Below are 13,473 nucleotides of genomic sequence, written 5' to 3'. Positions count from 1 at the left end.
AAATAATTTAGCAATTTAAATAAATGCATGGGTTTTGCGTGTACTGATTTTGGGCTCTACACTATGACTCAGCCCCCTTATGACCCCTGGACGTGCCCCAACAGCAGCCCACAGCCTGCCCCTTCAAGAGCCCTAAAATCGAAACCCGAGTTCTCCTCAACCCAAAAATCGTGCAGCCCTAGCCTTGCCTCAATCAACCTTGAATCGTGGCCCCTATGGACTCTTAAACACACTGAAATTCGTCCATTTTGATGAACCTACTATAGCATCCCGTTTGTGCATCATTAACATGAATTTAAAAGCGTGAAAACTCAAATTTTAACATGTATATGACATAAAATGAAAATAAAAGGAAGGATATCATATTTTTCATACACACATGTATAAATACACATAGTATGGTATAAACGATGAGTGAAGGAAGATTAAGATGTGCATTTGCGTATTTCATGCATGAAAAACAATTCTTGACGCGAGGGACGTTGGCGGAGAGACGGGGAAGGAAGCTTGTTGCGTTTTTGTGCCTCAAAACCGACGTGAATGTGCTAATGTGTGTTGTGTGTGTGGCCGAGAGCAACCTTAGGACCTAGAGCTTGGTGTGCGTGAGTTTTGTGTTGTAGATTAGGATTTAGAAATCAATCTTTGGTATTAAATAATAAGGCGGAAAGCTTGACCTAAAAACCTTGGTGTAATAGGGCCATTAGAAAGTAAGTAAAATATTTCGTTTAGGAAAATTTTCGAAAATATAAGCTGAGTTCTCAAAAAGTCCTTATTTTCGTCAAAAATCGAATACCGGTTTAAAATACGACTCGACGCGTAAAAACACTTGAAAAGACATCATTTTCGAAAATTTCATATCAAATATACCATATATTAATCAAATAATTAAAAATAATCATTTAATAAAAATATTTTTCTTTTACGATCCCGGTCTCAGTTCCTCGATCGCGTCTCGAATACCCTTTAAAAAAACACAGTTTTATATATTCTAATAGAAAATCATATTTCAAACATGTAAACATATCTACCACATTTAATTAATGCAATTAAAATAATTTAATTAGGCATTTCTTTTTTTCCTAGATTCGCAAGCAGTTGGATTACGTTATCTCATTTTGGACCTTACAAAATGAGTATCGTAAGCTTGCTCTCTCCTTTGAGCAAGCTAAAGCTAAGCATACTGATCCTACAAATGAAAAACTGAAACTAATTGTCCACAATCAGTTGAGATGTCGAATATCAAAAAGGAGATTGATAAGCTGACAACGTAAAAGGATGAGAATTAATCCTTGATTCAGCAGTTGAAGTCCGAAAATTCAATACTAACTGATCTGATTCAAGTATGGAACAAGTCATCACACAAGTTGACTGAAATTCAAGATTTACATAAATCAATTGGGGACAAAACTGGTTTAGATTTTAACAGTCAAGATGAACCTTCAACGAGCGGTACTATGCTAGAACTGAATACATGCAAAAGGGAAATACATTCACTTTGCTAAATCGGTTATGGTACATGAACAACATGAAACCAGTAAGATGGTTGAAAAGCCGATTGAAAATATGAACAATAATAAAAGGCACGGGATTGGATATAGTCCAAAGAGTTCAACTGATTCACGCAGTTTGCCACCTAAGCGGTTCAGTTATAACAAACATAAATCTACGAATGACTATTATAGTCATTATCATAACGACAAGTCTGTTCAAAAAGGATATCGGATGAACAACAAGGCGAAAATAACTAAAACACTAAGCAAAATCGGCAATTCATTAAGTGAATTACCTTAAGAAAATTGATGAATGCTTCCCAAATACTCAATTGCTTGTAAAATTTTGATTATTTCAATTACGATAATAAGTACATAACGAACTTGAGCATCCAAACTTTCTCCAATCAACTATGCCACAAAAAATATTAAATATATTAGCTATGGTATTAATTGATAAAAAAATTACCGGACAACTATAATATACAATCTGGACTAATATTTTTAGCTCTAAAACTACGAAACAAGCTTTTTCTTAGTAATCATTGAGGATATCTTCGATCAAATTATTCAATTATAGTATAAATATTTTGATTATTATGCATTGTTTGATTTTTTATATTTCCGTTAATGTATTGATATAATTCGAAAAAATTGTTATAAAATTAAAAGAGGATATGGACCACATTATGATTTAGTGGTTTTTTTAAGTTAAAACAAAAAATTGTCAGGATCGATTAGGATGTAAACGAACCAAACCGTTTGTGAGTTATTCGAAGCTCGATTCGATAAAATCTCGTTTGAGCTCGTTTAATGAGGCTCGTTAAGATAAATAAACCAAACTCAAGCTTTACAGTATTCGGCTCGTTAGCTCGTGAACATGTTCAGTTGATAAGTTCATGTGTAATCTTTTAGATGAAAAAATAATAGTTTTGATATTTGATTTATTGATTTTGCATATTATTTATGAAATATAAAAAAAATCTATTAAATTTATTTATTATAATAAATTTACAAATTTTAATAAGAATAATATATTTTTCTTTAAATATATAATTTACTTTTTAATTAATTTAATGAAAATTTAAATGTATAATTCATATTTATTAAACTTGTTTAGGCTTGAATAAGCTCGTGAGTCATGCATATATTCGTTAAATAAAGCTCGAGCTTGGATCGATTATAAACGAACCAAGCTCAAACTATTCAAGAGTTCGGCTCGGCTCGACTCGATTACATCCCTGGGATCGATAGACTCACATGATTTATTGGGGTTAAAGTAAATTTACTAAAATAGAGTGTTGAACTATTTGAAAAGAAAATTGACAGTAATAACACAACTCATGGCAGCTCTGTTTCCATGGCTGCAGCTTCCAAATCTCACTCATACAAGCCAGCATCAGCCAATCTGGGCGTCGCCACCGCAACCAAAGACATCCTCTTCTTCAACACGATCCCAAATTTCTCCTCCAAATCCACATTCTGACTATCTCCGGCCAAACTCCAATCAAAAGAATGAACCAACGAAGCAAGGGAGAACATGAACATCCTCTCCGCCATCGCCGTTCCAGCGCAGATCCTCCGTCCAGACCCGAATGGGAAGTAATGAAAATCATTCCCACTGTAATCCCACCTCCCATCGAGAAACCTCTCCGGACGAAACTCCGATGGGTTCTCCCATATATCCGGATCGCGGTGTATGGCCCAGACATTTATGAAAACTCGAGAGCCTTTGGGGATGGTGTAGCCGGAGACGGTGGAGTTTGAGCTGGGGCTGTGGGGGACTAGAAGTGGGAGGGCTGGGTGAAGGCGTAGGGTTTCTTTCATGACAGCGTAGAGGTAAGGGAGATTGTGGACGTGGGATTCTTCGACAATGTTGTTTTTGCCGACAGTGGTTTCGAGTTCTTGCTGGGCTTTGCGGAGGATCTGGGGATGGGCCATCATCTCCGCCAAGGCAAACTCCACCGAGTTCGAAGTTGTCTCAGTGCCTCCGACCACCATGTCCTGCGTGTATACATACAAATTAAAATTACCATTTTGTCATAAAATTATCAGAGGATATATTTGGACCACGATATTTGGATTTCGAGGAGATTTCGAAACATGGAGATTAGATGGAGAAACTTGATTTGAAATCGAAGAATAAACAGCATCTAAATATTCTTTTTTATTTAGACGAATTTGAGGTTAAATCCATTTAACCTTCTCAAATGCAACTCATTACTTATTTTTTTTAAAAAAAAACAACTTATCCCATTGGTCTATATAATTTATAGGTCCTAAAAATTAATCGTAGTGTATTGATAGTTGTTTGTTTATATACATTTATTTCGGTAGCAATTTTTTACTTCATCCAACTCCCAAAATTGAGTTCATTAATTTGGTGGTAAATTTAATACATTGATTAATACTAATAACGATAATTGAGACAGAATAACGTCATGAGAACGTTGCCATTTTGATTCTGTATATATTATTTTTTTTGTGATTTTAGTTCACTGTATTGTGAACAATCAATAATAGTCTTGTATATTTTTCAATTTTGATTGAGTAGGTCTCTTATGAAACGATCTCACTAATCTTTATCTGTAAGACGAGTCAACCCTGCAGATATTCACAATAAAAAATGATACTCTTAACATAAAAAGTAATATTTTTTCATGGATGACCCAAATAAGAGATTCGTCTCACAAAATACGACCCGTGAGACCGTCTCACACAAGTTTTTGTCTTCAATTTTTTGAAATTGAAAATTTAAGTCATTTCACGAGTATCGCCGACATTACATACATCAACAATACATTAATTTTACATTTGCACCATATTGGTAACACGTTAAAAAATGACTAAAAATGTTTTTATAAAAAAACTTTTTTGACAACATATCATATAAAAATCGTAAATATGGATATATATAATCTGGGGCTTGGGATCAAGATGATGAATATGATACGTGGTATTGTTATACCAAATTTTTTCTTAGTGGCTTTCGCACACATGGAGGTTATTGGTTTCCAGCCTATATACCATCTTCAACTCTTATTGAGCTAAGAAAAGGAAGAATTTAAATCCCAGAATAAAATAAATATAAAATTCATATTTGGAATTTTTACAAAACATAGAAGGATTTATAAAGATATACCAAAGAAATTAAACAACAGAGGATTTTACCGAGGTCCACCTCAGAATCATAAATTCATAAAAAATCACCCATGAACGCCTTAAACGCCATCTCTCGGCTAAGCAGGCTAAAGGGCTACAACATGAATTTATTTTTCCTGGTTAAACTCGAACCTTGTGTTTACCATTTCCTGGTTCATCTCTTTACCTTATGTTCTAACCAAAGACTCTTATATTACATTAAATTCCAAAAATTTAAATAGATCTTTTATTATCTCAATCTGATCTCAAGAACAAATAAATATAGATCATGTCATAGTAAGGTAATAATTTAGCACGAATACTTTAGCCTGTCATTCAGGCTAAACTTATGAAAAATAAAAATTTAAAACAGTAAATAAAAACAGAAAATAAAAACAGTATGAACTTACAAAGTTGTTATCAGAACTTCAAACTTTTATTGATAATACTTCAGAGGGGTTTTTACAAGAGAGAATAGAGGGGAGCAAACTCAACCGTGTCCTTCTAAAGACACAGAATGAACCTATTTATAGATAGAAGAGCCGGACATCAAACCCCGGATTCCATCTTAAAATAAAAACAGTAAATGCTTTATTAAAGCAAATAGTAACATGGTTACAAAATTCAAAAAGTAAAAGTGATATGCCACCCACTTTTTGTCACGATATGTCATGATAAGATGTGATATTCCACCAACTGCAGATTCTTCTCCTGATGATCTTAATCATCTTTAATATTGTCTTTTAAAGAATTTTTCAATTTCTCAAAAATGTCATCTATTTGGGAAAATTGAGGAATATCATCCTCAGGGTCTTGAGCATCTTGCATCTTCATTAGATGAATAAATTGATTTTCACTAGATTCGGACGCCATAGATTTATCTGATTTGGAATCAGAACCTCCAATATTCTGAAAAAGATATTTTTTCATTTCTTCAATATAGATCTCAATCATTTTGTCTTTTGAATATATTTCAGAATATTTCTGAGTAAGAATCTTAAAAGGACTCATAGAGGCTTTCTCCTTTTCTTGTTGATATAAAGAAATTTTTTCTTCCATTTGATTAAGAGTTTCATAACCATATGGTTTTCCAGTTTCTGGATCATCTCTTAATAATTTGTCCCAGAATTTTGTGGAACTGACCCTTCATATGCAAGGGATACCTTCATCAGTGTGACCGAATTCTGGCTGCCATTTCCAGATCCATGGGATACCAAATTCCATGAAAAATAGACATAGAGTCTTACCATCGATCCAATGTTCAGAAAATGATTTTTTAATACTTGGAGAAACATTTAACCAAGTATTCATGGGTTTTATAAAAACCTCTGGCAAAATCTTTGCGGATGGACCAAAAATCTTCCACCATATTAAAAACCAATTTGGAACTGGGTAGTGAAAAACATTTTCACAAATCTTTAAAAACCAAGTATGTTTTCTTTTCTCATTTTCATAAAACAAGGTTTTATTAAAACTTTCAATATAATCTTCTTAATTATAAACTTTGAGAAGTTATAACTTCCTTTCTGCTGAGTATTACTGAAAAAGTGAGTTATGTCAATACTTTTTGTAGATATCAGAAGATTTTCATAAAATCCTCTTTACTTGTAGGAACCATATACATATGATGTATTGGTTAGATATCTTTCCATGATAGTCCATGGAGTTTTTTCCCATTGGGTATCTTTTTCTTCTATAAGAAGAATCAATTCTCGATGTTTTGTCTCTGTATATAGAGCTGAATCATTATCATCATCTTTTATGATATTAGCATATGATGCTGAAGATTGAGAATCAGTATTACTTCTCTTTTGTTTCAAGAATTCTTGAAATTCATTGTATAACTCATTATTTTGCTCAGTATTACTGGCTGATGAACTGGATAAGTTTTGGTCTATAAGCCTCTGTTTTCCATGCTGTGCAATGATATTAGGGGGTTTTCCCCTACCTCCTCGCCTTCTATAAGAGGACTCTCCTCTTCCTCGGGAATACATATCTGTAGATGAAAACATTAGGATAAATATTCTCGAGTTAAGAAATCTGGCAAGTGATTATCTTCACCTTTCTTATAAATGATTTCAAAATCAAAAGGAGCTAAATGAGCTTGCCATCTTGCAAACATTTGTTTAGAACATCATGTTTAAAATCTTTATTAAACATAAATTTTGCAGATTTGCAATCAGTTTTTATAATAAACTTTTGATTATATAAATCATCTTGAAATTTTAAAATACATCTGACAATAGCTAAGATTTCTTTTGCTACTGTGGAGTAATTTTTCTGGGCATTATTCCATTTACCAGAATAAAATCTAATGAGATATTCTTGTTTATTTTGGGGATCTTTTTGTTTTAAGATTCCTCCAAAACCTATATCTGAAGCATCTGTTTCCACAATTTTATCCATTGAGGATTAGCAAGCATAAGACAAGGAAGGTTTTTAACCTTTTCCTTAATATTTCTAACAGCTATTGTATGTCTTTCAGACCAAGGTAAATGATTTTTCTTTAATCTATCATATAAGATAGCAGAATCTTTAGTAAGATCTTTAATATAAGGAGAAATATAATTTAAACTTCCTAAAAATCTCTGTAACTGAGTTTTATCAGTTATAATATCAGAAAATTTTGAACCAAATTCTATACTTCTCTGTATAGGAATTATTTTTCTTTTTTCAATCATATGACCAAGAAATCTAATATTGGTTTGAAATAAAATCATTTTAGATTTTGAGATAACAAGTCCATTTTGAATAACAATAGTTTTAAACATATCTAAATGTTTAAAATGTATTTCAATATCATTAGAAAATACTAAGATATCATCAATATAAACAATTATAAAATTGCTATAATTATAAAAAATATCATTCATAATTTGTTGAAATTCAGAAGGGGCATTCTTAAGGCCAAATGACATTACTGTCCATTCATAATGTCCTATTGGAACATTAAAAGCAGTTGTATATCTATCAGATTCTTTTACCTGAATCTGCCAAAATCCTAATTTTAAATCAAATTTTGAAAATATGATAGCATTAACAAGTCTATCTAATAAATCTTTTTTATTAGGAATAGGATGCCTAATCCATTTTAAAATCTTATTAAGTGGTTTATAATTTATGACTAATCTAGGAACACCTCTTTCCTGTTCAGAATGTTTATTAACATAAAAAGCAGTACATGACCAAGGAGATTGAGAAGGCTTTATCAATCCTTTTTCTAATAAAGAATGAATTTCATTCTTACATAATTCTAAATATTCAGAATTCATTTGACAAGGACGAGCCTTGGTAGGAATATTCTTTTCATCAAAATTCTCTTCATATGAGAGAGAGATAATATGCTTCTTTCTATTCCAAAAAGCATTTGGAAGATCATTACATATTTCTAATGAGAACTTATTATAAATAAGTTTGATTTTCTCCTGTAATTTAGGATTCTGTAATTTATCATCTATAGTTAATATATTAACTTCTTCTTTTAAAGAATTAATCTGAAAAGTTTTCCTATCAATCTTTTCTTGTAATTCATTAAGAATTCTATGAACAGGTTTAGTTATGAACTTAAAGAAAATAGGATTACCTTGAAAAGTACCTATAATACCTGTTTCATCAACATAAGTTAAAGGATAAATTTGATAAATGAAAGGAAGACCAAGTATAAGTTGGCTAGAAATATCTTTTGCTAATAAAAAGCTGGTTTGAATACAGTTTTTATTTTTGCAAATATAAACCTTTGGTAATTTATAATTTATTTCTAATGGTTCTCCTCCTGCATGAGAGAGAGAATGGGTGGTTTTATGAAAATATTTCGTAGGAATTAATCCTTCTTGTATAACATTTAAGTCTGCACCACTATCAATCATAGCAATGAAATTCTTTTTATAAGAATTTTCAATTAATAATGTTATATTAATGTACCATTTTTGAGATATGATCATGCTCAAAACAGATAAATGTTTTTTATCTGGATCAGGAAAAGAAATATCTTGAAGATTATCAAAACTATCAGAATTATTAACTGAATTATTATTATTAGTTTCAATGATTGAAACACGATAATTTAAACTATTATTATGGTGTTGTAAAATTTTTACTTGTTCTTTAAGATTTTCTATTTCTTTAACTAAATCCTGTATAGTAACTGGATTCTGTTTACTATATTTCTGTTGAAGAAGATTTTTAACTTCTTTCATAGAGTAAGCTTGTTCTTGTTTAACAAGAATATTATTATTATTATTGCTAGTTGAAGCAGTATTCTCCATTTGATCAATAATTGTGGATTTTAAAACTGGATCCTTAATCATTTTAAGGAATTCTAAAATATTATTGTTAGTTAACACATTAATATTTAAATCCTGAAATTGAGACATGAGTTTATAAAATTCATCATTTTTATCTTCTATATGATTTAAACAAGATTTTCCTTGTATACAATTATTACATTCATTTAAATCATTAGAAATATCTGATTCACTATCTATTATTTCTTCTGAAATATAATATTCTGAAGAATTCTCAGTTTCACTGTCAGAATTATTATTCGAATCCATTATTATTTTAAAAATAATGTTTCTTTTAGATTATCATCTATATCTAAATTATTAATTTTGTTTTTAGCCCAACATTGATTAGCATAATGTCCTGGCTTTTTACATTTTCTGCAAATTATTAATTTATTATTGTATTTTTCTTCTTTCCGTAAATCACGGCTTTCTTTTCTTTTCTTCTTTTTATCTCTTTGCCTATCAGACAAATGTCTTTTCTTTCTATAAAGTTTTTCATCTTTTTCTTTATTTTTCTTCTTACCTTTATTAGGTAAGTCTATATCAAATTGATCACAAAATTTACCTAATTGTTTTTTCTCAAGTAAATTCTGTCTTTTAATTTGATTATTTAATTTTAATTCATTACAGAGAGTTAAACCCTCTTTAATGCAAGTATTAATTAAATTTCCATAAGTATAATTATCATATGGAATATTAATCTCATCTTTTCTTAATACTTTTCTAATTCTTTCAGCAAATAGAAAAGGTAAACCATCTATAAATTTAGCTTTCCAGAAACTATTATTACAATCTGGTATCTCATATATACGAGATAAAAATGTATCTTTATACCATCTAAAATCAGTAAGTGTTTTACATTTTAGATTACTTAATAAAGTACGAATCTTTTCACTATCATCAGTGAATTTACCAGTAAAATGTTCAATCATAGTCATTATTAATGAATAAACAACATTTTCTGATTGAATATTATTCTCAATCTTAATAGAATTAATAATATCTTCCTTTTGGAATTGATTTAAATAGTTATCCCACCAACCTTTAAGTTGGTCAGTAAAACCTGATATAATCATCTTAGCAATATTTTTATCAGTATTGCCTGAAGTTTTACACACAGTACTATACATAAGCATTCTGTGAGCAGTATTATAAATTTGTTTATCACTAAAACCATCAATATTCCATTCAAAAATACTTTTCCCATTATAACTATTAGCAAATATATATTCTTGTTCTTCAATAAGAACATCCATGGGAGTAGGTCTACTATAATAATATTTGGTTTGGGTAGGTCTATCTGTCCATTTAATTTTATTAATTTCTTCATCAGAATAATTATCATCATTATCAAACTCTTCATTAAGAGTATTCAAATTCAGATTTTTAAATTTTTCTTCTAATAATTTTTCTATATCAGAAATAGAAGATTTAAATTTAAAATCCTTAATATCTGGAGGGGATTGAATAGAAGAAGTAGCAATAGAAACAATATTATTTTCTTCTTCTTTTGTTTGAATATGAACATCTGGTTTAATTTGATTAATAGCCAGAATTATTTTATCAATACGGTCCTTAAGAGAAACTATCTCTTCTCCTATTATCGTAAGATACAAATTTGTATAATTCTGCTTTTCAATTATCTGATTAATATGTTTAACAGTTATTTGTAACATATCATTTTCAAATAATTTAGAAAAAGCAGTAAAATTTAAAATTTTATTATTCTTTTCTATAATAAAAGATTGTTGAGGAGGATAAACAGATTTTTGAATCTGTCCAGAAGAAAGTTTATAATTTCTTTCAAGAATAGAAATATAATCTATAATAAATGTTTTAAAAAACCAAGGAACAAAATGAATCAATTTATTCTGGTTTTCACAATATTTATAAAATTCCACAACAATATAATTAAACTCATCTTCAGAAAAACTTTTAAAGTACCAATTTCTGAAAGATTCCCATTTGGGTAAATAAAATTCTGCATTGATCCTTGCCCTAGCAAGAGATCCTTTAGTAAAATCAATTTTAGTTTTACTATCCATTAAATACTAAAATTCATTTCTGAAACTGTATCAGTTTCTCTAACTTTTTGAAAGTTACTTTTATACACAATATTATTTTGATTAATAATTAATTCATCTACTGTATCTTGTACAGGAGACTCAACATCTTCTCTTATCTGAGAAGTAGAAGCTCTAGAAGTTTGAGGAATATCCACCAAATAATCTAAAGGCGAAATAAAAGAATGACTAGATCTTGATCTAGTATAGATAGAAGATGGCAATAATCTTCTTTGTTCATTATTAAACTGTATTTGAACAAATCCTTCATTATCATGAAGAGGTACTGATGATTCTGTAGTTTTAACTACTTGTTTAAAACCAATTTTTTCAAAGGTTCCTAACTTATAGATCATTTTAGATTCTATCTTAGGAATAGTACATTTATTCAATAAATCTAAATTATCAGGTAAATCATATTCTTCATTCAAACTGTTTTGAACAGTTTCTTTAAAACCGAAAATATTCATTTGAATAAAAAGTGCTAAATTATTATCCAAACTATTTCCATGGCTCTGAATATCTAACATTAAAAAAAATATACTCGAACTCAAGCTCACTCAAAAGTAATTTAGAGAAAATTCAGAATTCTCTTACAAGCTCCATAGATCTCGACTCAGAGTTGGTTGATTAGTCTGATTTAGCTAACCTTATATTTGGTACATATGTATGATCAACAAAAAGTATTCATTTCCCTTTTTGAAATGTTTATGTTATCTCAAGTCGACATATACATATACTAAAATCGAGAAGTATAATATAGAAAAATCATATATATATATATATATATATATGATAATTATAGTCATAGTAACATACCATGAGTAAAGCTTTGAGATGGGTCATGGTGAAATCCACATTCGTATCTCTCAGCCTCAACATAACCTGAATTTAATTACAAAGTCCACCATTAATATAGGATGAATCTGTATTTTATATTTTTAATTTAAAATATAGGATTTTCGTATAAGATTTCTCGAGCTTTTTTTTCGAAGAATCGCGGATGAAATTGGTCTAAACTCATCCCCCAAAAATATATTTATTTTTAATATTGTTTCTTCACATAAAACAATGATATTATTTAAATTGTACTAACAAAATTGAACTCGTTCCAAATAATTTTTTTAAAAAGAAATTAAAAAAAAAAAGTTACCTGCAAGAAATCATTGCATTCTTCAGTAGTCTCCTTCCCCAATCTCTCACCAATTATCCTCTCAAAAATCCCATCGAATCTCTTCACCAACACTTTCATCTTCTTCTGTATTCCCTGCAAGTCAAACCTCGCCAATGAAGGATAAAAATCCGACACGTTCGGCATCCCCAGCAGTGCCGTCATCTCCCTCACGGCCTGCTGGAACTCCGCCCCCAGCACCGCCCTCTGCTCTCCCTCCATCGTCCCGCCCCACATCATATTTGTGATCACATTCATCACATTCAGAAACATCTGCTCCCCCACATTCACCGGCGCCCCCGCCTCCTCATACATGTACTTTATCATCTGCCGGAGCTCCTTCTTCCTCAAAGAATACACAGAATCCAACATGTGCTTACCTAGCATTTCCACGACACACACTTTCCTCAGCATCCTCCATTCCGGGCCGTACGGTTTCCATACAATATCATTGCCGCCGTACGTAGCCTCCTTCCCCGCCACCGGAACGTCCCGATTCGCGAAAACGGTGTCCTGATCTCTGAGAACCTCTTTAGCCAAGGTGGGGGAGCTGATCACGATGCCTGTCCTGTTGCCGAGCTTCAAGGAATATATGGGCCCGTAGGTTCGAGCCAGATTCATGAAGTATGTGTGCAGCTCCGGGTCGAGTGAGAGGAGGTTCCCGACGAGGGGAAGCCCCCTCGGCCCCGGCGGAAGTGGCGGAGTTTCCGTGATCGATTTCTTGAAGATTGAGAGGAGAAGCCACAATGTTCCGACAAGGGCGATTACCGTAAAAGTGATCAGCGGCCATTGATCCAGAGAGGAGAAGACAGGTCCTTGATCCATTTTAGCAATGAAATTTCAAGAACCAATTATCAAGAACCAAATATATTAGCAATTTATGGCTTAGATTCTATCGATAACAGATGGATATGTATTGAATAATTGGAAGTTTGGAAAAGATATGAATTGGCGGGACACGGATCCCTGCAGTTTTAATAAAACAGCACAAGATACTGTGTGTCTACGTGACATTTCTTTTAATTTTTTTATTATTCTATTTTTTAACTTTTTTTCCCCTAACTTTTTCTCTTTTGTTTTCTCTCTATTTTTCTCCATTTTTTCTATCTTCCACAAACATTAGCGAACATTAACAGACAATTTTATAAGAAATAATATAAACATTTTTTTCCTCTCAACTATTTCATCTGGTCTTCTTTTGTCCAGTTTTTTTTTTTTTCTCGTTTTTTCTCTCTCACTCAATTATATAAAATTTTTTAATTTTACGTGAAATACTATAACATGCAAGGTTCGATTTTTTTGTTTATTTAAATGTCTAATTC

At 31.0% G+C, this 13,473-nt stretch overlaps 1 protein-coding gene across 1 annotated transcript; it reads right to left on the bottom strand.

Annotated features, from left to right (window-relative positions):
* Window positions 1-2,743: 2,743 nt before the first annotated feature.
* Window positions 2,744-13,093, bottom strand: LOC142518188 (flavonoid 3'-monooxygenase CYP75B137-like). The gene is made up of 3 exons (XM_075620907.1): window positions 12,134-13,093; window positions 11,800-11,865; window positions 2,744-3,494 (listed from the first exon to the last, which is right to left on the bottom strand). Exons 1-3 carry the CDS (start codon window positions 12,974-12,976, stop codon window positions 2,871-2,873), a joined length of 1,533 nt encoding a protein of 510 aa, XP_075477022.1. The 5' UTR covers window positions 12,977-13,093; the 3' UTR covers window positions 2,744-2,870.
* Window positions 13,094-13,473: the final 380 nt, after the last annotated feature.

This window comes from Primulina tabacum, chromosome 11 (assembly GCF_025594145.1).
Source record: "Primulina tabacum isolate GXHZ01 chromosome 11, ASM2559414v2, whole genome shotgun sequence".
Lineage (NCBI taxonomy): Eukaryota > Viridiplantae > Streptophyta > Magnoliopsida > Lamiales > Gesneriaceae > Primulina > Primulina tabacum.
Note: the sequence above shows the minus strand (reverse complement) of the source record. Positions and strands in the feature narration are given on the sequence as shown.